The following is a 25547-nucleotide window of genomic DNA, read 5'->3' on the forward strand; positions in this document are numbered from 1 at the left end:
TGTATATTCAAGGATCGGATGACAAACTCATCGAGATCAACTCTCACCAAATTTGAGAATGGTGTGAATTTGGTGCTTTGGAGATCATCATCAACAGATCTAGGGACAGGCTAGTGAAAATTAATTTTTTACAGATAAATCCTATATTGTTGTACTACTCCCTCTGTTTTTTTTATATGCATCTGTTTGACCGGCACATTTGCCGAGAAACTACTTTGACCATTAAAATTTTTAATTGTGTATTAGTAAAAATTGAAACAAAATTATATTATGAAACTAGACATTATGACAAATCTAATGATATTTTATATAATAAAATTTATTTATTTTTTATAGGCGAAAAAATTAAATCAACTATGGTATGTGAATAGTGCAATTTTCAAAGTGATGCATATAAAATAAAACGGAGGGAATTACAACCAATAATATTAAGTGGAACACAAATGGAACATGAAAATTGGGACAGAGGATTTAAACCCGTATAAATGACTCGATAAACATATTGCAGTAAGATAACAGAAGGGGCTTTTGCATTAAATTCTTGAAATGTTTGTTTTACATAATGTTTATTTAAGAAAAGTTCATTATGCCTTTTGTGAAGTTGGCATAGCTAGAGAGAGACCACTTGGTAAATCTTTCCATTGCTGAGTCACTGTCTTCAGCTGGGTATAAAACTGAACTCCAGCTTTTCCTGAATTTCACAAGGATTTCATGTGTTAACACTAAGCAAACAGTTGGATGGAATTCGGTCTCTCTCTCTCTTTTTTTTTTTTTGGGTTTGGGAATTGGATCGGTCAAGAAGAGTACAAATTCATAAAAAGATGCAATAACAAAGAGCATCGATGCTGAAACTTACCATAGAAATTGAGGTCGCCTGCGAATGATGCCTTGCTGCCGGTAAATGAGAAGAATGGAAGAGGAACAGGAATTGGAACATTAATGCCAACCTGATTTACAAGATTCACAGAAAGTTCACTACGATCAATATGAAGGTCAGGCAGCAAAAATTCAAGAAGTGCAAAATTTTGGTTCCTACAGTTGTTAGCGGAAAAAGAGAAAAATCAAACTGAAGACGGAGGCTGAGTCATGCAAGATATAGAATCACGAAAAAAGTGAATACAGTCCGCCAGTCTGGTTTATAATAGGCTCTCACCAATATCTAGAGTATTGAAATATAACCAGAGTTCTGTTAGAGGACTAGAGGTTAGTTTGATTACCTGCCCAGCCTCAATTTCAGTTTGGAATTTCCTTGCAGCTGCTCCTGATGAGGTAAAAATGGATGCTCCATTTCCGTATCTGCGGTAGAAAAATGATCATTGTCAAGTGACTAGACAAACAAAGATTACAGGTTACGACAGGAATTAAGGAGTATATGAACTTTGAAGTAATTACTGGTTTTTGTTAACAATGCTTATGGCTTCTTCCAAACTGTCAGCCTGATTAAAAAAATCGTGTAAGATCATAAGAATGAGTCTACAACGGAAAAAGCTTCAACATAAATCAGAAATGATATAGAAAAAACTACTATACCTGCATGCAAAGAAGTACTGGTCCAAAAATCTCTTCCTGTTCATACAAAACAGAAAGGTTATGCGAACACAAACTTAACAATGCTGCATTAGACAAGAAAAAATAATTCCTTCCTAAAGTAGAGGAATACCGAGTGCTGATAAAGAATACCTTATAACACTCCATTTCAGTTGTGACATCAGAGAGGATAGTAGGACCTACAAAATTTCCATTCTCATATCCTGGAACCTGTCCCGAAAAAACCAGGCAGAAGAAATTAAACTAATTAGCATTAGGAATTTACAATACTTATTTCAAATAGCTCAAAAAGCTAGATAAGTAACTAACAGAAGTTTTGCACCTTATCAAAGATGCAACAATCTCTACAATATTGGATTGACGTGGAATCTAACAAAGATATAGGCAGCAATATGCATGGAATACTACAATATATGATGTTCTTTGATGACCTTAAGGTGCCTATTAGCCTATAACCACCTTATTTGTGATCATTTTCATTAGCATCAATTTAAGCCAAAGCCTAGACTAATCATACATGAATTTAAACCAGCTCACTGTGAAGCAAAAAAGTGGGGTACAAATTGATAGAAGCCAATTAAACTAAGGAAACCCAACACATACCACAATGTTTCTTCCATCTAGTACTAGTCTTCCTCCAGATTCAACCCCGCTTTGAATCAATTTGCATATTCGTTCCTTTGCCTGTCAATATGAAATCAACCAACATAAGAAGAATATAATTAAAATGCAAATAACGTACAGATGTATGCATAGTGAAAAGGAAAATGATAATGGTCATAATCCCTGAATACTCCGACAATAAACAGGAAAAAAAATGAGACTGATTTGGACCCTGCTCTGTGATAATGGAATGCAAGCATTAATTTTCTGACGATCTTTGTTTTGAAGCCATTGGATCTTTGGCATCTTTCCATAACTCTTTACGTCCGATCTAATTATACTGATGGATTTTTTTAAGGCTTAGTTTAAGCCCTTAAAGAGCCCAAGCAGGACAAATTCCAAACATTAGAAAATTGAATAGCTCTGTCTGATGGATCAATGAATTGTTCTGCTAACCAAGTATTTTAAGCTTCTGCACAGCAGGGGCAACATAATAGCATACAACAGAAAAACTTTGAAACCAGGGTTTCTTGTGTTTGAGAAATACCAGAAAATCTACATTCAGGGATAAGTGGCTAACTCTATAACAGGTGCAACAGGATGCAGCTACAGAGCTAATAGGATCAATACCTGCTTGCTTATGACTGGACCAAGGTCAGCATCAGGTGCTGTTCCCACATTCACTTTTAGTGCTTTGGCAGCCTTGACCAACTTGTTTTCCCTAACAAAATTAAGATATGATTTATTAAATAACTAATATCAACATTTTTCATTATAAGAAAGGCATATTCCAAAATGCATGACATATGGCTTTTAAATATTTCACTGACCATCTTCATATTATTTCTGGAAAAACCATGAAGCAAGTTTTGGAAAGATTAATAACTCATTAACTTGTGACTTGTGAGCGAAAGTAACGCTGCTAGTAGGTGTTATAATGGAAATCTATGAACTTCACAGATAGGTCATGTGGCCTTAAACCAAAAGAAATGCAGAAACAGTACTTCCAACAGATCCAAAAACAAGCACAACACTTGCAGTAAAAGGTATTTGATACAATATCGAGAGACCTAATGCAATTGACCTTTAGCCCAAACACATACGTCTTTACACTATGAGATTAGGATGATTTGACTGGGATACAAAAACCGTATAGAATAAGATTAGCATCAAAGTACCATGTATTTAAGTCTCCAACGAAGACCACAGTGGATAAAGCCATGCACCTCTGACCCGCAGCACCAAATCCAGCAGCAATAAGTGCATTTGTGGTTGCATCAATATTTGCATCAGGCAAGACAATGGCATGATTCTTGGCACCCATGTTAGACTGGACAATACAGAAGCAAAAGTCAGTTAGCTATTAACAAAACAATTAGGCAGATAATTAGATTCCTGCATAAATCAAGTGATTTGTATATACCTGAACGCGCTTTCCTTTAGCTGATGCTCTTCCATAAATATGCATGCCAGCCTTCAGGCCACAGAGAAAAACGACCCATCAAAATTTTATAAGATTAAAAGAACCAAAAATAATAATAATTAAGGCCCAGATTCACCTAGTTTGACTTACAGAAGATCTTGAAGAAACTGATAGCATGTAAATTTAGATTAAAGTGAATAGTATGGTACCGAAAAGCAATTATAACAAATAGCCAATATTTCTAGTGTATCTTAAGTAATTTTAAAAAGTCAAAAATATACTTACATTATTAGAACCAACAAATGATATGGCTCGAATATCGTCATCATCACATATAGAATTGACAATGTCCTGTATCAAAGCACAATAAGTTACATCAACAATGGTGGGAGCAAAGTGTGAAGCACAGCATTTAGCAACACTGGAAAGGAAAGTGTCCCTATCCCATTGCCTTCTCTACACCCCAGAAAAAGAAATTAAAAAAGGAAACAATTAAATATAGATGCAGAGGAAAATATTTCACTGAAGCTTCATGAAAACAACCAAATCGACAGTTTTTACACTTGCATATCATGGGAAGAGATAAAGACGAAGAAGTATAATCGAAAAGGCATACATGAGTTCCATGAACAATATTTAAGACACCATCAGGTAGACCTGCTTCCATAGCCAACTCGGCTAGCATAACAGAAGCCCCTATAAAGAAAAATAAAACCAGGAGTTAAGCGGGCAAAATTAGTGAAACAATACAGTCAATCCTTAGCGATCCTCATGCATTAAAAAATTAAAAGCATGAAACATCTATACAAGAGAGTCGAAGAATTAACACAGATGTGTAGGAAGGCAAATGAATCACAATAGAATTCATAAAGCATCCCAGGGGAGCACATGAAAATTCAAGTTAGGTACAGATATGCATTTCTGAAACAGAAACAGAAAAGTAAAAATGAAGAATACTTCAACTGATGTTTGAGAAATAATAATCATCAAATTTTGTAAAGTGTATACACAAGTTGACAAAAATAAACTTCTTTAAATTCATACAACGCACTAATTGTAAACAGAAGACATTTAAAGATATACAGCATCATGATGTCATAGGAAGACCAAAAAAATTGTCAGCACAATGACAGAAGCGACTAAAATTTGAAGTATTGCACCACATAATGCAAATAATTACAAGGAAAATAATTCAGAATTCTACATGAATGGTAGAAGGAACAGAAGTATCACCTGGGTCTTTTTCTGATGGTTTTAAAATGAAGGTATTGCCAGAAGTGATGGCCACTGGAAGCATCTGAGAAAAGTATCAAATTATTAGCATGTTAAACAACAATGTTTTTCTCCTTCACAGACTCATATGGACTTAAGAGGCAGCTAACTACAAAAACACAGCTTATAAAGATTGTGGAAAACTCAAGTTCTCTAGACAAGAAACTTCAAAGAAATAAAAAATAAAATGAAATCATGAACTAAATTTGTAAAAGTATCACAAGGAAGTTGAACTTGAATGTCAACCCATTTCCTGATATTTGCTATTATGTTACTGAACCTATTGATATAAGTCAAATGGTCATACAAGGATTTCCATGGCATTCTATTCATGAGGGCTGGATCATGTCCCAGCCCAAAAGGCCAAACAAAAACCAATATATAACTCCTTTGTGCTACAACTTACAGCATATTGAAAACCAATTAATAATACTTTTTACTTTTTAGTATGCAGCACTGGTAAACAAAGAGCAACAGATTACATGTACATTGTACAATGATCAATTACTAAAAGAACGCACGGAGGTTCTTCAATATGAACCATTTCATCAAAATACAAGTATATTCTAAACCATTTTTATTTTCTTTTAAAAAAGGGAATATAGTAAGTTTCCCTCAACATTGTTATTCTAGAAAAAATAAATTTACTTTCTAATTTCTATAGATTGCCAAAATGTCATTGGTTAACAATCAAATAATAATGTATATTGTACATAGGCTATATGTAAAAAGGAGGAATATATGGATTAAGAGCTCTACTTCCTACAGTAAACAAAATCCATCTACAAATAGTTTATGTAACAACATTGGATACTGAATTATTTCTTACCCATAAAGGGACCATTGCAGGAAAGTTAAAGGGACATATGCCAGCACAAACACCAAGAGGTTCTCTAATGCTGTAAGTATCAATACCATGTGAAACATTGGAAACATATTCTCCCATTTGAAGAGTCCCCATGCCGCATACATGCTCCACCACCTCTAAAGAAAGTTTTTGAAATTCAAATATTAAAATACCAAGTAGTGGCTTATACCAAACTATAAACAAGTCGAAATCAAATCACCAACCTAAGCCACGAAAAACATCTCCTTGGGCATCTTTGAGTGTCTTTCCTTGTTCAGTGGTAATATTCAAGGCGAGCTTGTCCTGAAATATGAATACAGCAGCATTTAGAAGAGGACCTCCATAAAAAATATATATTTATATAATAATAGATAATGGGAAATGAATAATCCTTGATATTCACCATATCTCTCCTGATAAGTTCTTGTAGCTTGAACATTATGCGCTGACGAGTTGTAACTGGTGTGTTTCTCCATGACGGAAAAGCATGTTTTGCTGCAGATACTGCAGCATTGAACTCCTCTTTTGTTGTCAATGGAACTTGAGAGACAACTTCTTGTGTTGCCTGACCAAAAGGGGGCAGGGAATGGTAAATTATGAGGAACAATAAGTTTCTAAACAGAACTAAGAAACAAACACCTTTTTAAAAAAGCAACAAGAAAAACAAAGAAATAAGTTAAGAGATTACCGGATTTAGAACATCAATTGATTCAGCTGCTTGGGACTCAATGAACTTGCCTCCAATCAGTAAAGGAGTCCTCTAACACAAATATTAGGATACAAAATGGTAAGTCAGCAACGCACAATTTGTGATCTACAAGAGTAACAATTCTGCGCAGAAAATAAACATTACTCCTTAGCGGCTTAGCACGCCCCATACCCCCTCCATCCCCACGTTTTGTGTTATCATTTAACTGTCATCCTTTTTCTAATACAATTTTTATCAAAAACATGGAGGGATGACTTTTTCCTTGAAAGATCAACACACGTGATTAAAATTGAGAAATACAGAGTTCCCATCCTACTGCAATGTATAGAAACAATCCAATAGACATATAAGAAAGTCAAATAACAATCATCTTCTTTATAATAAGTTTACTTTTCAATGAAAGTGAACAACTCTACGGCTTCATTCAAGCTCAACCAAGAAATTTAGTACCAAGTTTTACAATTTGTAAAATATTGTACAAGATCAATAACTTCATCAACTTGTTTTGCCATATTTCTCACATTGTGTATGAGGCTAATGTACACATTTTGATTAGTGCCGTAATTTAAGATTACAATTTTATCATATACTTACTCCATCCTTTAATATTGCAACGTTTTGACTTTTACACTTTATATACAAGTATTAATTTTGACCATAAATTAATTCATTGTCATAATTCATGAGTATACAAAAACATAGTTATTTCGTAAAATGTTTTTGTATTAGTCCTAATATATATTTTCGAGACATCAACTTTATAGAATCAATTTTTACCAATAGATAAGTAAAAATATTCATGATCAAGGTTGTGCATTGATAAATAAGCATGAAAGTCACAACGTTGCAATACTTAAAGAACGGAGAAAATATGTTGGGAAATTCTCTTTGGTAGACCTCTAATAATAAACATTCCCAGTGGTAAAATGCAAAAAAAGTTAATATCTTTGGTAAACTATGTTTTAAAAAGTTAAGTCAATGGTAACCTTAATCAATGTAATCAGGCATTTCTTAACCATGGTTAACCATTCTAAGTAAAATAAAGTTGTGATGCCTAAAATACCCCCATTCTAAAATTAATTAAAAAAATAAAATCACCACCCTGCCACCACCTTCCCCACCATCCTGCCACCATTCCCTCTCCCCCTCCCCCTCCCTTGCACGCAGCTCCCCTCCCCCAGCCAGAAACCCGACGGCCGGCGTTCAGTTAACCCCCTATTCCCCAACCAGGCCGAAACTCCCACACAGCCCCGATTCCACCCCTTCCCGACCACCGCAGCCTACCTCCACCACCCAAAACTCCCACAATTCGCAGCCAAAGAACCCCGACACCCAACCCCGATTACCAGAAAACCCCCAACCCCGATTACCCAACCCCCACCCCGACACCCCAAGTACCCAACCCCGACACCCAACCCCAGTTACCCAACCCCCACCCCGACACCCCAAGTACCCAACCCCTTCGACCACCCTTCCCCATCTTCTCTCCTTTCTCGCACCTCACCACCATTGAAAACGATGAAAAAAATCGAACTAAATTTGTGAATTTTTGGTAATCGAAACCCTAATTCCTCACAATTGAATAAGAAATTATGTGAATTACAGGTAATTGAAATTAATTTGATGTTTGTTGAAGCAAAAGGTGTCGCCACTGGGGATTTAGGGTTGGGGGTTTATCGTTTCGGGAAAGGGTGTGGGTGGGGGCTGGTGGTGTCGAGGGTAGGGGAAAGGGGAGGGGGGGATGAAGTCGGCGGTAGGGGAGGAGGCTGTGCGCCGGTTGGTTAGGGGGAAAGGGATGCCGGCAGTTTTCAGGCGGTGGGGGAGGGGGGTTGCGTGCAGGGGAGGGATAGAGGTGGTGGTGCCGGGGTGGTGGGGAGGTGGTTCTTAATCATGGTTAACTATAGTTACGCTTAAAATGCTAATTATCTTGCTAAATGTTACCATTGACTTAACTTTTTAAAACATAGTTTACCAAGGATATTAACTTTTTTTGCATTTTACCACTGAGAATGTTTATCATTAGAGGTCTACCAAAGAGAATTTCCCAAATATGTTTTATTTATCATACGTCGAAAATGGATTTTACAGTATACACGCTTATGATCTTCCCTCTATACCTCACCAAAATGATTCCTGCTTCAATCACTAAGAATTTACAAGCAATGAAACAGTGACTCAACTAATTTCCTCCAAATTTTCAATATAAACAAACGCATAAAAAACAAATTAAATTAAATTAAATCAAAAAAGCATAGAAATTACCGAAGGTTTGGGATGCTGACTAGATGCTTTAGTTGCAGTCGAATAGTTGAGAGCAAACAATTGAGGTCGCAACAATTTCATGTTTTTCGCTAACATTTTTGAAAAAAATCAACAACAAATTGATTCATACAGCAATAATCCAACATAAAAATGAAATTAAACTAAAAACTTGAACAAAATCAATCAAACAAAATCAAATTTAATAAAAAATTTCAAATTGAAGAGATAAAATGCTCAAAATTACCTCGTTGAAGTGAGAATTGAAGCATCTTGACTGATTTTTGAGGAGAGAGAATTGAAGAGCGACGAAACGAAGTTAGTGTCTGAATTTCTTAAATAAATGTTTTTACAATTTTGTTTTTTTTTTTTGGAAATCAGATTATGAAATTAGTAAAGAGACCAGTGATCAAAGCAATTTTGGAAAAAAATCATGCGGTTAAGAAGTGTTGACAGGAAATCAGATGGTTCAGATTCAAAGTTCGTTGTTTAATTTATTTTTGGGTGAAAATATAAAAATTCTAATTGATGAGGTTGATGACAATGAATCCACCTAGACTTATGAAGGAAATAGAAGTCAAGAAAATGGGAAATGTGATGTAATTCTCGGGGAAATACAGGTACATCAGCCTGATTGGCAAATAATGTCAATCAGGGGGGAGTATTGTCAATTTGCTATTAAAGATAAGGGTAAACACGTAACATTAGCGAGACGTTAATGTTTGCTGAAAATTGTTGACTAACGTCTTCCATGGTCAAAGCAGTTAAGTGATGTCAACACCGTTAACATCACTTTCCCAATTTTGATGAACCCTTATTTTTCCCCTGGAGAAACATCTTCCCCGACCCAAGAACACGCCTGTTGTAGTTCCCTCCTTGCTACAAATTGATGTTTTTTCAAGCAACTGAGACCTTATCCGAGCCAAAATAGACAACAATTTTGTAATGTCTGGCGAATTTTAATTCATACCAGCCACCATATGTGCGAAGAACTCATACGTTGCGAATCGCTGGCGAATTTTATTCAAACCATCTACTGTGCGTACTGAATTGACTTAGTGGTATCACTGTAAGTTAAAAGTTCTTGCGTTTTATGTATTACGATGGGCTATTTGTTATTACTAGTTGAATTTGACGAATTCGTATTACTGAGTTGGCTGGATTGCATTTGGTTGGCATTTTTGCACCCCAAATTATGGTTTTACTTGTACTGTTAAAGAATGCATTGATGATTTACCTGTTGATTGTGGGTTTCAATCATGAAGGGTCATGGCAGAATTTTAATTTTCCATTTCAATGCTTACAGTCCAAATTGTATCCAATTGATTCAAACCGGAATAAAAAAATCGAATTGAAAAACCTGGAATCATGGGTGAGTTTGATGGTAACGACGTTAATTGCAACGTTAAAGGGCCACAGTAACGGCATATATCCGTCCTTAACGACAAACACTACAGAAAAATATAAAAAATATTATGAAGTACGTTGTGGGGCCCACGAAAAGCGCTGATTTACAAAATTTTGTAAATCAGACTGATTGCCTGGGTGTGCCTCGTAATTCTCACCTAGTTGATTTGGTGAATTATTTGTTTTTATCTAATAAACAAATACGAATTATCGTTTATCTAGTGGCATTTTTGTTTATAAATCAACAAAACATCCGGTTGCATAACATTTTCGTAAATAACTCAACATTTGTGGACCACATTTTAACAAAAGTTATTGACTAATTTGCGAAAATGTCATGCTAACTGAGATATTTTATTGATTTATATACGAAAATGCCACTAGATAAACGATTTTTTTTTATCACGATGATCAAATTATAATAATTGCATTACGTATTTCATACTCGAAATATGAATAATTGCAACACTTTGATTTTATACACCTTTGTCCTAGAAGTGCTCAATTCTATTTTTCATGGTCCAATTTTAAAAATTTACAAAAAATTCTCATTAATATATCCTTTTTTTTTCGACGGGTCATTAATATATATTTTGTACAATAATTATACGACATAATTTCTTTGAGAATCCTTCTTGTTCATTGCAATTTCTCCTTAGCTAGAAACGATTTAAAAAATCCAACCATGAGCCATAACTACTTCAAAATGTTCATGAAATTTTTAAATTCGTAGTTCAAAACCGTAGATGTGACTAATTTTTCCCAGGGAAATTCTCAACGGCGACCCTCAACTTCCGTAACACTGAAATGGTGACCTCCTTTTTTTTATTTCATAAAATGACCCCAATTAAAATTTTGTCTTCACTCATAACCTTATTTCACTAAATGGTTAATTTTAATTAACTATAGTTAGGTTTTTTTTTTATAAAAAAGAAAAACTAAAAAAAAAAACTAAAAAAAAAACCACCAAGGCACCAACAAACCACCCACACCACCACCTCCAAACCTGCCAGCCACCGTCACCTTTCCCCCCTTCACTGCCGACGCCGACCCATTCTCCCTACCGGCGCCAAAGCTTCCCCTCCGTCCGACGGCGACATTGTCTCAGCCCCACGATGCTCCCCCTTTCTCTCTCCTCTCACTCTTCTCCTCCCACCGTACCACAACTTCCTTCTCTTTCTTCTCCGCCCAGATCGAATCCAAACCACAGTGGTTAGGGTTTCGACTAAGGTGCGGTGGCTCGGGTTAGGGTTTCGAACCACCACCACCTTTATCGAAACCCTTAACGGATGGTTTGGGTAGTGGATTTGGGCTCGGTTTGGCGGAGGTGAAAGAGAGGGAGGAACAGCTGGGTCATGGGTTGAAGGAGAGAGATAGGGAGGTCTTGGGTCTGGTAAGGGTGTCGGGTTGGGGTGAGGGGCTAGTGGCGGCAGCGACTGAGGTGGAGGTGGTGGCAGCAGCTAGGAGAGAGTGATGGTGAAGGTGGCTATTGGTTGGTGAAGGTGGTTTAATTAATTTGGTTTTCTTTATTTCAAAACAAAAAAAATCTAACCATGGTTTAGGTTTTTTTAACCAAATAAGATTCATTAATGTCATAATTAGGATAAATTTCTTAAAGAGGGTCATTGTGTATAATTGAAAAATAAGAGGGTTACCATTTCAGTGTTACAAAAGTTAAGGGTCGCCATTGAGAATTTCCCTTTTTCCCAATATAAACATATTAGAATGATGATAGAATAACAAAATTTTGAAGGTCACTCCTAGGGTTTAGCAGCATCAATAATGGTGCATCTTTTAAAAAATTGGCCTAAAGCATTTACAACAGGCTGACAGAGTTATACGAAGCTTGCACTTTATACATAAAATTACTACACTCGAACTCCCTCAATTCTCTGCTCAGAATCTAGACCCTCTTGATATACATTCATATGCTCCGTAGAAGCGGAAGCTAACATTGGTACATCTTCGTCATCCTTTAGAAAATCATTCCACTGTTGTCTTACTGTTTTGAGTTTAGTATAAAAATTTACTCCAGTTTGTCCTGAAAATAAATCGGGCCATAATAACTTATCTCAACTTCATTGTGCAAAAGTACATGGGTAAAATAAAATCAATGGTGTAGCTTAAGCAGGTCTTAGATAATGCTGATGTAAAAGCATAACATTATTGAAGATGGACAATAACATGTCCTTCAAGGGAAAAATAAATAAAAGAAGTTCTGCACGGATAACATTTCACCTGCAAACGGAGCCTCTGGGTCACCAGACGAGATGAAAGGCATAGGAACTGAAACAGGAACATTAATGCCAACCTGTGAAGAAAACACCAATTCGCCATACATCCAGTTAATCATTAGATTCGATACAATGTTGTCTTGCATTGGAAATCTTAGTTAAAGGTGCATTGGAAAGTTAAAAGTTTGACCAATTATTTCAGGGGCAGCCTAAAATAGAAATTTCATCTATCATTTAGGGGAGTATATATATATATAGTAGACTGATGTAGAGAAAATCCTGCAGTACCTGTGAAGCCTCAATTAGTGTTTGGAACTGCCTAGCAGAGGCCCCAGATGCCGTATATATAGATGCTCCATTACAATGTCTGCTTATTGATATGAAATCAGCCAAACTTAACATCCTAAAAACTTGAACTTGTCCAAGGAGTAGCAGCTTACCTGCATTCATTTATAATGCTAATAGCCTCTTCTAAACTCTTAACCTGTATATAGAGGACATAGAGAATTTATCGATGTTAGCTAATCTCGGAAAAGATGGAGCAGTTTAGTTGACCAACATGCAACATAAACATGTTGTTGCACCTGCATACAGAGAAGCACAGGCCCATACATCTTCTCCTGCAATACATTAAGAACAATATCACATGAATCGATCATTCATTGTCCAAACTTCAATTATACATAGTTATAAGACTTAAACCACCAAAGTGCCAATATATGTACCCTGAAGCATTCCATGTCTGCAGTGACATCACATACAATAGTTGGGCCAATAAAATTACCCTGCTGATATCCAGAAACCTACAAAAACCATCCAGTGAAGTTAAGCTAGTAATATAAGAAAAAAGCCAACTAAACTCTGCCATGAGCCCATGACATAAAAATCAGATAACCGATCAGCAAAGGAAAGGCAAAGATTCATTAATATGAAAACATGTAGGCATCAAACAAAATAAACCAGATAGACCTTGGCAGTAACCATGTCATACGACAAAGCGATTCAGGTCATTGCTTTTGTAGAAGTTAACTAGACTAAAATTTCTATGCATTTGGATGTTGATTGCTTGACACAAGTGGGAAATTTAAAAACAATAAAATAAATAAAAGGATGGGTTTAAAAATAAGGAAGATCGAACACATAAATATTTCATACTTCTAGCCAGATAAAGTTTGAAATAGCGGCAAGAAATGAAACTAGTATCAACATATTTGGACTCTGCATCAAAGTAATACATAGGTAGCTTGCACCCCCACGTCCCCACACAACTGACAAATGTTTTACAGTCGAGGTGAACTATAAAAGAAGGGTGTTCCAAGCTTTGAAACAAATGAGCAGGCTCACTAACCCAGCAAATAAAAAAAAGAACTGAGATATGGCAAAACTCCAAAAGTAAAGCTAGTAAACGTATCCACCCGCCAAAGCCAGTCATTAGTAATAAGACTACAGAAATTTCTTAACCTCCTAAAGTTACCAAATATTCTTTCTATAAACCAAAAATTAAAAGAGACTGACATGGTTTTCTCAGGCAGATCATGTTCCAGATGTCTCTTCCCAGCTTTCCCAGTAAACATATCAAAGAACATAAATATCAACTTTCAATGCCATACAATCACACATTTCCTTTGGTTAAGACAGGGCAAGCTAGATGTTTATATAATGGGTGGAAATTTACTTCAGTGTTTGAACAAAACATGAATAACAAAGACAAATTTAAACAACAAAGACCAACAATTAATAAAATAGATATGACTCATATGAGAGTGAACATTCTATATGTTATACTACTTGTGTATAATATGAAGTATTGGTATTAGGTCTAATCAAAGAGTCCTGCTGATTTTATCTCTCGTCTTCCACAAAAAATAAACTCATATTATCATTTTATGAAGTAAAAAAATCTACATTTCCTCAAAAAAAAAAAAAAAAAAAATGTAAAAAATCTACAACTTCATACCATGATGTTTCTGCCATCAAGAATGAGTCGGGCACCCCTTTCAATAGCACTTTGTATCAATTTGCATATCTTGTCCTTTTCCTGGAACAGGGAAAAATGTGTCAAATGACTACATGTGCATTGAATAGAAAAAACTACTCATTGAAAATACAGAATTTGATATGTTATTTAATTTAGGCAACATCACTGCAGACAAATCTTCACAGTGTCCGAATGTTTGCAAAACACTCGGTTTACTAATTTACTATATGACTTAGGAGGCAGTTCCCACAGTTATAAGCTGGCCAACGACACAGATGAACCTGAGCTTACATGCGAGGAAGGAGTAAATAATGTCATGGTTACTAAACTGTACTCTCTTACCAAATAGGTTAAGAAAAATATCATATACTTCAAACAAGTAGGTTTATAGTTTAAACCATAGAAAAATAAAATTTAATAATAAAAAAAAAACAAAAACAAAAAAAAACCAACCAACCAATCATGTCCTTTGAACAAATAGGTTTGTACCATAAAATTATCACCAAAAACTCATCAGACAAATACTAAACAAGTAACATATTTCATAAAAATCAAACCAATCATAAAGTCAGCAGCTAAATTTATAAACTCCATCCAATGAGCTTTCTCCATTTCAATTTCATGTCCCTAACATTCTTTCAATCCAAGCAGTATGAAAACCCATGTAACATAGTCACCCCTCAGGACAAACAAATATATTAATCTCCCCATTTCTCTATAGTCCCTCCCCCCCTCTTAGTGGAAAAAGAATATAGACCTCTCAACTATACATGTAAAAGAACAAACACAGAAAAAGCTTTTCTGGAGAACAAGACTTCTCATATTCTGTGGGTTGCATATGACTCCAAGGAATATTCCAGGGTATTATGTTCGGCATTCATCAGACAAAGATAAACATCTTTGCTTGAGTATGTTATCAAGCAACTCAACACCCATGAAGGAAGAGGTGATAGAGGAGAAAATGAAGTGGGTGGAGGGGAGGAGAAGGGGGGGGGGGTGTGCGCTCTTCTAAAGTACTCTGAATTAAATTAATCGAGCATGTAATTATCCTGTATATACTTGCTTTGACAATGGTGTAAGGCCTATAATTGCATGGGTGGCATTCACTATGCTATAAATAAAAATAAAAGGTGAACTCCCTTTGAAAGGTTCAGTGCAAGAATAAGTGAATAACCAAATTAACATCAGGAAAAGAATAGTGGTTAGAGAGACATGAAGGAGAGTATTACCAAGACATTTAAAAAGTCCTCACCTGTTTACTTATCACCGGACCAATGTCTGCATCTGGTTCAGTACCAGCATTTACATTGAGCATCTTCGCCTGTTCTACCAATTTGCATTCCCTGGAAATTTAAAAGAGAAAAGTCAGATTAAGGAACAGAATTCAAGAAATTCCTAAGGAAAACTAAATTAATGAATACTTTAGAAATAACATGCTGGACCAGCAGATATACATCCAAAAACAAGTAAAACAAGGGGTAAATAATGTTACTAGGACTCTTCATTAAGCCTGGAGTATATAGATTAGATCCTCCAACACTCAGACATGAGTAGCACCGAATTTTTTTTCAAAAAAACCTGACCCTGACACGTAGACACAAGTGAAACAAGTGATGAGTCTGAGTAAACCATGTTCTCTTATCAGCTGAAGCAACATGTGAAATTCTTTAAGTGTGTCAGTTGAAACACTTAATCCAAAGGCAAATCAATGACTGTGGACAGTGCTCTAAACACACAAGCCATAGATAAACCAAGTAGCCGGAGGAAGAAAATTCAAGCACAAAAAAACAGTACTATACCATGGCTTAGAGTCTCCGACAAATATGACAGTGCTAAGTGCAAAGCACCTTTCTCCTTCAGATTTAAAAGCCACAGGAACAAGAGCGTTTAGAGTAGCATCTGTATTTGCATCAGGCATGACAATCATATGACTTCTACCTTCTGTATAAGACTAGAAATGATGAGGAATCAGTTTTCACTTTTTCAGTAATGATTATCCCCAAGCGATATACATTGCATGCAACATACTTTACATAGTTTGTTGATTCACTAACCTGAACTCTCTTCCCTTTAGCAGATGCTCTTGAGTGCACATGCAAGCCATACTTGGATAAAAGACCATAAAATTCATCAACAGAAATTGAAGCTTGAATGGAATAAGTAGAATGTCTAGAAGGCTAGTATGCTGCTAACTACATCAAGTCACCAACACCAATTATACATGCAAAAACTCCAAGAATGATTAACTTACTGCTTTAGAAGCAGCAACTGTTACAGCTTTTACATCATCATCATCACAAATAGCACTGACAATGTCCTGGCACAAAATAACATAATAGAATCAAGGGCACGCGTGTCATAAAATGAAACAGGAAACAGATGCTAGGTCACTAAAAGTTCCACAAGTGAAGCCTAAGATACCATCGTGCATCTGGCATTCTAGAGCATATTTGCCAGCAAAATAAATGATGTTTAAAACAACGGACATACAGTAATATATTACAATATTACTCCCTCCGTCCCACATTAATTTTGACACTTATCATGTTATATTGTTTTAGGTACTCCCTCCGTTCCTATTTGTTGGTTACATTTGAGTAAAATGGTAAAAGAGTAACCAACAAAAAGGAACGGAAGGAGTAATAACTTGTTGTTTGGTTACCAATTGTTATATTAGAGGAAAAGTAGATGCGAAAGCAGTGGAGTATTTTTTTAATGAAAAAGTAGACATGATAAAAGATACTAAGATAGTGGGATACGAGAGTGTGTGGCCATAACTTTTTTGTAATGGAAAGTGATGTGTATTAATATAAAACTGGGGCATTTTGTAAAATAGAAGTATAAAAACTAATCTAGGACACAGATGAAAATATTTGTAAAAAATAACATGGGACAGAAGGAGTATTAATAACATTAAGAAAAAGACAGCAAACACATTAAGAGGGCTCATAGCTTACATCAGTGCCATGGACTATATTCAGGACACCATTCGGCAAACCAGCTTCTAAAGCCAACTCCGCGAGGATCATAGACACACCTGAACGATCATCAGCAATTCAGCAGCAAGTTCAACCACAAAGTACCAATTTGATAAAAGATATTAATAGAGGGAAAAGGAGAGTTATAATTAATAAAGTTTGACCAAAGAATAAAATCACAGCATGCTAGCTGGAAATAGTTGCTCTACATATACATATAGCCTACAGCAAAGAGAGCATCAGCCACCTGGATCCTTCATTGAAGACTTCAAAATGAAAGTATTGCCACACAGAACTGCCACAGGAAACATCTGTACAAAAAATAGAACATGGTTAAAAGTGTGTTCATGGGGCTTCCATCATCCAAGAAAAAGATATTATCATAATTCAAAAAAGAAGCCTTCTAAATTCTAACTGATAAAACAATTTTAAACCCTTATAAAAACAAGGCAGAAAATACAAAACAAATACAAGCATATGAAGCAATAATTCACCAGGAGCACAAGAAAGTTCATTCATGACTTGTCAAGTTAACTTGAGTATGAAAATGTGGTTTTTAGAATGCTACATTATGCTTTGAGTAAATAATGTGATGAGCATCAAACATCAACAGCCAATGGGAAGCACATCACCCAGATTTGAACCAGAAAACACGGGCAGTGAAAATTAAAAGATGAAGCATGTATTTATACCCATAAAGCAATTATGGCAGGAAAATTAGCAAGGCAAATTCCTGCACAAACACCAAGAGGCTCTCTAATGCTATAGATATCTAGTTCATTGGATACGTTTGAAACAAATTGTCCCATCTGCGGAGTTGCCATCCCACAAGCACAGTCCAAAGCCTCTACAATAGAAAACAGTAAATTTTGCAAACATGGTCATAGATTATTAAAGGGAATGAAAATATAAAAAAAAATCTATAATGACAATCACCAAGGCTGTAATGCACATCAGTATAGGCATCCTTCAGTGACTTGCCCCCTTCAGATGTAATAGTAGCAGCAAGTTTATCCTAGTGGAATAAACAGGACAGAAAATCATGCCTTCTGTATTGACAAAATAATAAAGAAGGTAGAACATTCTTACCATATCCCTCTGAATAAGTTCTCGAAGCTTTAGCACTATACGTTTACGTGATGTGACTGGTGTATCTCTCCAAGAAGGAAATGCCCATTTCGCAGCAAAAACTGCAGCTTTAAGTTCTCCAATGGTTGTTAAAGAAAGTATAGATACGACTTTCTGAGTAGCCTACTAGCAATATTACACCAAACAAATTTGTCATGATCAGAAATAGCAGGCCAATTTGAGAGCTATATGAAACAATAAGAAGGCCTGCATTGCAGCTCTCACAGGATTTATAATATCGACTGTTGCAGTAGACTGTGACTCCACAAACTGGCCTCCAATGAAATTCGGTATTCTCTGATAGAGACAAAAAAAAGGAAGCTTTAATCACAGGAGATCATGAAGGCAAACAGAAAGAACAAAGTGTAATAAAGGCATAAAGTATATTGTGTTCTGTGCGAAAATACTGCATTGCATATAGCATTATAGCCTTCTGACAGTAGAGCATTAGTGAAATTGTAGCAATGTAAGCTTACTGTGAATCGATGCCTCCAAGATGGCTCAATTGAGGCTGGATTGCCAGGAACCTGAGCACTTCCAATTGACACTTTCTGAGGTTTAACAGACTTGTATTTTCTGACTGTAAAACAAAAAGGCGATGAGGCCTTTAAAATAATATACTTTCTGCATTTTTTATGACAAGTCAGCACCGCAAGAACATACCTGTGAAATTTCCTTGTCTTAGCCTGGTTTTGACATTGTAAAGATGCTTTGGAGTAGATAAAAGTTCTGGATTGCTCTGTCTAAGTTTTTTCAAAATCTGACGTGGCTTAAGGCCAGCTTCTGTCATCTCTTTAATCCGTAAAACCTCATCCTGGGTAAAACGACGAGCAGCCGGGTGTTCCGCGATGTCCTTCATAGGTTCGTGGTTATGAGTTCCATTTTTTACAATTATATACCACACTCCACCATCATTTTTACCCATGACTTCAAAAGGGCAGTTAACATTTCGGGAACTAATTTTTCGCTTCCGAGTACATTCTGCAGACTCTGTACCTAAAGATTTACGTTTATTTCTATGAACACCACCCCTATCACAACCAAGTACTACTGCTTTATCTTTTCTTGATTTCTTTATGATAACTACATATCCTTGTGAAATTGCAAAGTCCCCGACATGCTCAATAAGTTGTTCACGATTTGCATAGCTTCCAGGTGGTGGAGGCAGCATTTGTGGAGGTTCAGCAGGCACTGAACTTTCAGGATCCATCATTAAAGATGTACAGCAAAGACCTGCATCATCATGATTGCAGATTTTTCAATCAATCCAATGAATAAAATGTTCAAGTTTGAATACTCAAGGCAAGTTCTTACATTTTTAAGATGGGGGACGAAAAAAAGGGCCTTATACTATGGCGAAAAGCTATTAAGTTATCGTCAATAATGGCTTTTATATCTTTACAATGCGGATTCATTAAGCGACAACATCATCTTGCTACTTATCCGACTCTCTAAGTCTCTATAGGAAAAGCAAGTGATCACATCACATCACATCACTAAGTTCTACTGTATGTCTTTTGGTAAATTATCTATATTCATAGAACATTAAACTACTACTACAACATGATGAACTGAGTACTGACCCTATAATTCGGAGAATATAGCAATCTAAATTGAGCAATTAACTTCATAAACCCTAATAATGATTATCTTAAATTTAAGTCCTTTTGTCCTAATGATAGTGCAATTCAGTATTCTAATCCAGCAAACAAACAACATTAATACGGAATACATAATCAACAAGAAATCAAGCTAAATTACAACTCCTTTATTGCAAAATCAAATATCCGCGAAATTACAACAAAATTCCATACTATGAAATCATTATTACAAAATCAATCAAAACAAACAACAAAAAATGTGGCATTTCAATCCTTAGCTACTACTAAATTATCGCATCAAAAAAATCAAGATGTATGAATATTTAAGCATGAACTCAAATTAAAGGATTATAGAAAATAAAAACTTCGCCCTAAAAAACAAGAATTGTGAAGATTGGCAAACCTTAAATATGATGAAATTAATGTTTGGGAATGAAATTCTTCACACCATAATCGGTCCTATGTTAATATTAAATGCAAGAAAATTCACCATTGTTGAACTCTTACTTGATTAAAGAGAGGAAATTTCCTAATTTTGGCGCAAAACGATTTTCGATTTTCCTTTTCTTTGCTTATTGGCTTTTGATGTGTTCAGCGTTTAGAAGGTATACTGATACATTCTGCGTATACGGAATTCATGTTTCGGTTTCGGTTTCGGTTTCGGGTTTCGGGTCTTATATATTCGGATTTGATTGTAGATGTAAATAACGTAATGGACTAGTGATCCGTCTATCATCTTGACACGATACGAGAGCAAGTCGACTAAATTTGAAATGAGAACGAGTCGACTTAATTTAAAGTGAACCGCAGCACTTCGTATTATTTAAGTTATACGGCAATCACGTTTATTTGGCACAACTTAAATGAGTAATTCCAAACCCCTGTATTATTTAAGTTATACGGCGATCACGTTTATTTGGCACGACTTAAATGAGTAATTCCGAACCCAATTTAGTTGGCACGACTTAAATGAGTAATTCCGAACCCAATTTAGACACCCAATCAAACGGATTGATAGATATAGAGTATGTCTTTTACGGTTTAGTATTTTGATTCAATTACTATGTGCTTTGTACTTTGTACTTTTGAACAAAAAAAAAAAAAAATAGATTTTATGAATCTTCATACGTTGTATAAGTGTATTATTTCTCAATGGTCAACCCTAACACATCTGATATAAGAAAAGAAAATACTTTAGAACTAATACATTAGACGATAGACTTATGAGAAAGACTAGCCCTACTTAATTAAGTACCTCGAGTAGTTAATAACTGGTGTGATCAAGATTAAGAAAGATCATAAGAATATAAGATAGGGTCATAGGGTCATATCTCATATGTAATATAAACACATGCATTATTAAAAAAATATAAACTGTTTTGAGGAGTAAAATCTTGGTAATTATTCTTCCCCGCAAATATTACACACTTTCCAAATTTGTTTTAAAAAAAATCAATTATTCCTGATTTCTAGGGGAAAAGATTTCACTTTCTTAATTTTAAGGAAAATAAAAAAGATTTTTCATTATGCAGAAAGATCTTGCAAGATACTACAATTGTAAAAATAATACATTTACTTGCCTTGTACAAAGGTTTTTTTCTAATTTATTTTTTATAATCTCCTTCACTTAGCACTTGTATAAATATAGTTCCACATTTAGTTATTTGGACATAACCTTTCCCTTCATTATTACTGTCTTAATATTTTCCCTCAAATTCAAGCTCAAAAATCGTTCTAATTATGGGTAAGGCAAAATCATCAAGGCAATTCATAGAAAAAGAAAACAAGAGAAATTTATACTTTCGGCAGAAAAAAAGAACCTTGATCAAGAAATCACGTGAATTATCGATTTTATGTGATGTACCAGTTTGTGTCATCATCTTTCCTTTTGTTGAAGGTAACAAAATTTCTGTACAACCCGAAATTTTTTCGTACACAGGAAAAGAAAACACCCAATCTGCCATCAACTATAATGTTACAACAACAAACCCGGAGTTGGCTCGTGAGATAATCAATCGTTACTTAGCACTCCCTAAGGATGTTAGAAATAACAAGAGGTCACTTAACTTAAGTGACGTGTTGAAAGGTGTTAATGAGGAGAAATTGATAAAGAAGGACCAGATTTGTATAATATAAGGTGCAAAAGTATAAATCTTTCTGAGTTCACTGGTGAACAACTTGTTGAATTTCTTGGGAATTTGGAGCATAAGCTTGATCATGTGACGCGTAGAATTGCTGCTATTAAGAGTATTGACAATCATAGTTTTGATGCTGATCAACAAGAAATTCAAGCATTTGACATCGGTAAATTTATGCTGTCTGATTTCGATGAGACGTTTGCTGATCTGATAGGACCAACTACTGCCGATTATGATGGGAAGTATGACATGAATATGATGAGTCCAACTCTTAGTAGCCACACCAATATTGATCAAAAGACGGGATTTGTTGATTATTATCCTCTGCAATGCATTCCGATGATGGGTACTACTCCTACTGGCTACAATGATTTCGTTCAAGGATCGGGATTTGCTGATGATTGTCCTCTGCAATGCATACCAACGATGAGTCCTACTCCTAGCTACACTGATGTTGATCAAGGGTTGGGATTTGCTAATGATTATCCTCTGCAATGCATTCCAATAATGGGTTGTTCTATCTACAATGGTGCTCTAGAGCCACGATTTGCTGATAATTTTCCTCTGCAATGCGACTATTCTATGATGAGTACAGGCTACTGCAATCAAGAGTCAGGGTTTAGGTTTACTGATAACATGCTGTTGCAGTGCAATACTATCTACCCTAAACAAGAGCAAGGACCTGTTGGTGATATTTCGGATATGCAGTCTTATATTACGGAGTAATATGTTATCCTATGATGTCTGATAGTTTCTCTCTGAAATTCTACTAGTAGAAGTGTTACTGCTGTCTGTAAACCTTTGAAATTGTTTTAATTATTATTCAATTCTTTCATCAGATAGTTTATTCACGTACCTGTAATTTAAAAGGCAACAGAATAACCTTTAAATTTGATGACAGAGCTTTAGAAGGCAGGTAGTAACATTGTCAGTCCGATATAATCTTTCTTATTTGGCCATTCGTTATCCTAATTCAAATAGTTTTCTAAATCGACTACACACAGAAGTTTGCTTTCTCTCAATGTATCATATGGCTTAGATTCCGAAGAAGGACTAACACAATCATTTTCTATAGAAGCGAAGAAGTACCTATCTAACAGAAGGATCCTCACTTTCATCTCATTTCACAACATCAATTCGTTTGTTATTCATGATAAAACATCTTTCTCTATAATAGACAGTCTAAAAGAAACCTTTTGATCTTAGTATGACAAGCAGCAACCTCATCGGTAACACTGGACCACATAGTACGCGATTTATAGCTTGTCGTAAGAACATGCTCTTCCAACCATTTAATGGTATGAGATAATCAGCATTTAGTACACTAATCAAAGAAAGCAACTCAGTTACTTCCCTTCACAGACTGTTTTTAAGGCATAAGACAATCATCACAATGATCTTAACAAAATTCGAAGAAAGCTGCAAACAACAATTGAACATGAACAATGCAGAAGTTAGTCAGCTGCAATACACAAAACAAATTGATTCCAAGAAATCAAGCTGTAGATAACACTAACCAAAATTTTGATAAACCAAAAATGTGTAACTTTATTGAGTTTATTCCAATTGCTTTTACATGAAAGAAAAGAAACAGTGTAATCAAACTAAGCATATATACAGAAACCTTTTCCCTATTCAAAAATCTTCCTTTAAGACTTCAATTACAATTAGCCAAACAAATCACAACAATAGCTGAGAGCCTGAGAAACTCGAATCCTACATAGGGGATGATTCGAAATCGAGCGAGCCAATGAGCAATTCATCATCCCTACTTCCAAATGAGGAATAAGTAGCACTTGGAGTAGGACAAACACTATCAAATTGATCCCACTCTTCACCCTTCATAAGCACCTTCAATTTCTCCCTACACATCCTCAATTGATCCTCTAATATACTCCTTTCGGATTCGTGTCGCATTATAATCCACTGAAGTGATTGATTAACCTCTTGATCATGTAACTGTTTCTCTTCAGAAACTCTCTGCAACTGATTAACGTGCATTTGAAGAACACTCTTCTCATTCTGAAGCCGCAAGATCATTGCCATCGCCTCGTCGACAGAGGAAGTTGCAGCCATTCTTTCCTTCTCAAGCTCATTTTGAGCAACATAAAGCCTTTGTCTCTGAATTTTTACCATCTTTCTCAGAGTAATAACGTCGAACACTTGGTCTTCATGACAACATTCCTTCCAATCCTCCCTTTCTTCTCCAATTCTACCAACACCATCATGAAACCCACAATTAAAACCCAAAACTTCATCGAAATCCTCGAATTTCTGGTCCCCACTTAAAACCCTAGACATCTTCTTAGTGGTCCCATTCTCAAATGACTTCTTTAAACCATTAATTTCATCATTACTAGAGCAAATCAACGAAAACCCTTTTCTCTCCTCACTAGATTTCCCCCTAAATTTGCAATTCCCAGTAAATTGCAACACCATAAACCCTAGAAAAAACATGAAAAATAACACAAAAACATTGAAAATCTTGGAAAAACACCCAAAAATCAAAAACCCACATCCAAAATCATCAATATTCGTCAGCAAAACCTTCAAATTAGATACACAATCCATCAAGAAAATCGAACTCGAAATCGATTGAAAAATTAAAAGTACCCTGTTATAAAACTCGACAATTGAACACAAAACAATCAGGAAACAGAGACGACCCATCAATCTGTATTGGGTAGAGCGAGATATTTTGTATAGAAAAGAGAGAAATGTTGCTCCTTTTGATGCGAGATAAAGAAGGTAAAGGGCCGCCATTGATGAACACAGTGTAAAGGACACGAAGCTATTGAAGGTTTGCCCACATGGAGAGGGAGTGAAATGGGCGTAGAGTTCGGTGATGATATTGGAGTGATCAAGGTAGTTTGGTGAAGAAACTATATTGTATGAATATTAATTTATTTTAGTACGAATATAATCCAAAATCAATGAATTTATTGATAAGAATAAATGTGGGTCCAAATCCATTTCCTAGACATAACGGTAAAGTTTTCTGCTCTATTTGGCTGTTGTGATTTGATTATTCTATAATTAAATAATTTATTAATTGTGTTGGTAAATTGCTAGATTAGTGTTAAATTGTTATTTGGCGATAAAAAAAATTTAGTGCATTTGGATCAGAAATACTTGCGTGGACCTGGTTCACAATAATATTATTGTGGACCCGAGGTTTATACACACGCAACTGACATTAAATTGAACATAGTGACCTTTTTTTTTAACATAGTAACCTTATTTTTAACATAGTAACCTTTATTAAAAGTTGCATAATGTTTAATACAATTGTGAACTCGAAGTACGACGTTATGACCCTTATTTTAACATAGTGACTTTTATTATTAATATTGACCTTATAAAATATTTTATTAAAAAAATTAACCTCTTATAGCCTATATATTACCAAAATGACTTTTATT

The 25547-nt window shown here is 35.4% G+C and overlaps 3 protein-coding genes across 3 annotated transcripts; all 3 read right to left on the reverse strand.

Moving 5' to 3' along the window:
* Positions 1–508: 508 nt before the first annotated feature.
* LOC145621495 (methylmalonate-semialdehyde dehydrogenase [acylating], mitochondrial-like) lies at positions 509–9240 on the reverse strand. Its single transcript, XM_081676226.1, has 19 exons — positions 8909–9240; positions 8665–8753; positions 6382–6453; positions 6097–6258; positions 5918–5996; positions 5676–5830; positions 4808–4871; positions 4191–4270; positions 3860–3925; positions 3575–3625; positions 3330–3481; positions 2782–2872; positions 2152–2232; positions 1681–1758; positions 1531–1566; positions 1393–1436; positions 1218–1296; positions 857–947; positions 509–691 (listed from the first exon to the last, which is right to left on the reverse strand). Exons 1-19 carry the CDS (start codon positions 8931–8933, stop codon positions 585–587), a joined length of 1602 nt encoding a protein of 533 aa, XP_081532352.1. The 5' UTR covers positions 8934–9240; the 3' UTR covers positions 509–584.
* A 2454-nt stretch (positions 9241–11694) lies between these two features.
* LOC145619098 (methylmalonate-semialdehyde dehydrogenase [acylating], mitochondrial-like) lies at positions 11695–20578 on the reverse strand. Its single transcript, XM_081673698.1, has 20 exons — positions 20391–20578; positions 19050–19619; positions 18863–18966; positions 18612–18683; positions 18348–18509; positions 18195–18273; positions 17951–18105; positions 17506–17569; positions 17238–17317; positions 16532–16597; positions 16335–16385; positions 16080–16231; positions 15533–15623; positions 14260–14340; positions 13028–13105; positions 12887–12922; positions 12743–12786; positions 12591–12669; positions 12307–12379; positions 11695–12109 (listed from the first exon to the last, which is right to left on the reverse strand). Exons 2-20 carry the CDS (start codon positions 19597–19599, stop codon positions 11937–11939), a joined length of 2190 nt encoding a protein of 729 aa, XP_081529824.1. The 5' UTR covers positions 19600–19619; positions 20391–20578; the 3' UTR covers positions 11695–11936.
* Positions 20579–23653: 3075 nt separating this feature from the next.
* On the reverse strand, positions 23654–25016 carry LOC145621222 (protein FLOURY 1-like). The gene has a single exon (XM_081675960.1). The coding sequence runs from the start codon at positions 24886–24888 to the stop codon at positions 23842–23844; it is 1047 nt and encodes a 348-aa protein (XP_081532086.1). The 5' UTR covers positions 24889–25016; the 3' UTR covers positions 23654–23841.
* Between the last annotated feature and the right edge of the window lie 531 nt (positions 25017–25547).

The sequence above is a fragment of the Chenopodium album genome, chromosome 27 (assembly GCF_948465745.1).
Source record: "Chenopodium album chromosome 27, dcCheAlbu1.1, whole genome shotgun sequence".
Lineage (NCBI taxonomy): Eukaryota > Viridiplantae > Streptophyta > Magnoliopsida > Caryophyllales > Amaranthaceae > Chenopodium > Chenopodium album.

Coding starts and splice junctions, on each gene's coding strand:
- LOC145621495 (XM_081676226.1), bottom strand. CDS start 8,933: ATGCTTCAATTCTCACTTCAACGAG. Junction 1,759..2,151: donor TAGATGGAAGAAACATTGTG/GTATGTGTTGGG, acceptor TTTTCGGGACAG/GTTCCAGGATATGAGAATGG. Junction 692..856: donor AGGCGACCTCAATTTCTATG/GTAAGTTTCAGC, acceptor TGTGAAATTCAG/GAAAAGCTGGAGTTCAGTTT.
- LOC145619098 (XM_081673698.1), bottom strand. CDS start 19,599: ATGATGGATCCTGAAAGTTCAGTGCCTGCTGAACCTCCACAAATGCTG. Junction 15,624..16,079: donor GTCGGAGACTCTAAGCCATG/GTATAGTACTGT, acceptor TTAAATTTCCAG/GGAATGCAAATTGGTAGAAC. Junction 12,380..12,590: donor CACTAATTGAGGCTTCACAG/GTACTGCAGGAT, acceptor TTTTCTTCACAG/GTTGGCATTAATGTTCCTGT.
- LOC145621222 (XM_081675960.1), bottom strand. CDS start 24,888: ATGGCGGCCCTTTACCTTCTTTATCTCGCATCAAAAGGAGCAACATTT.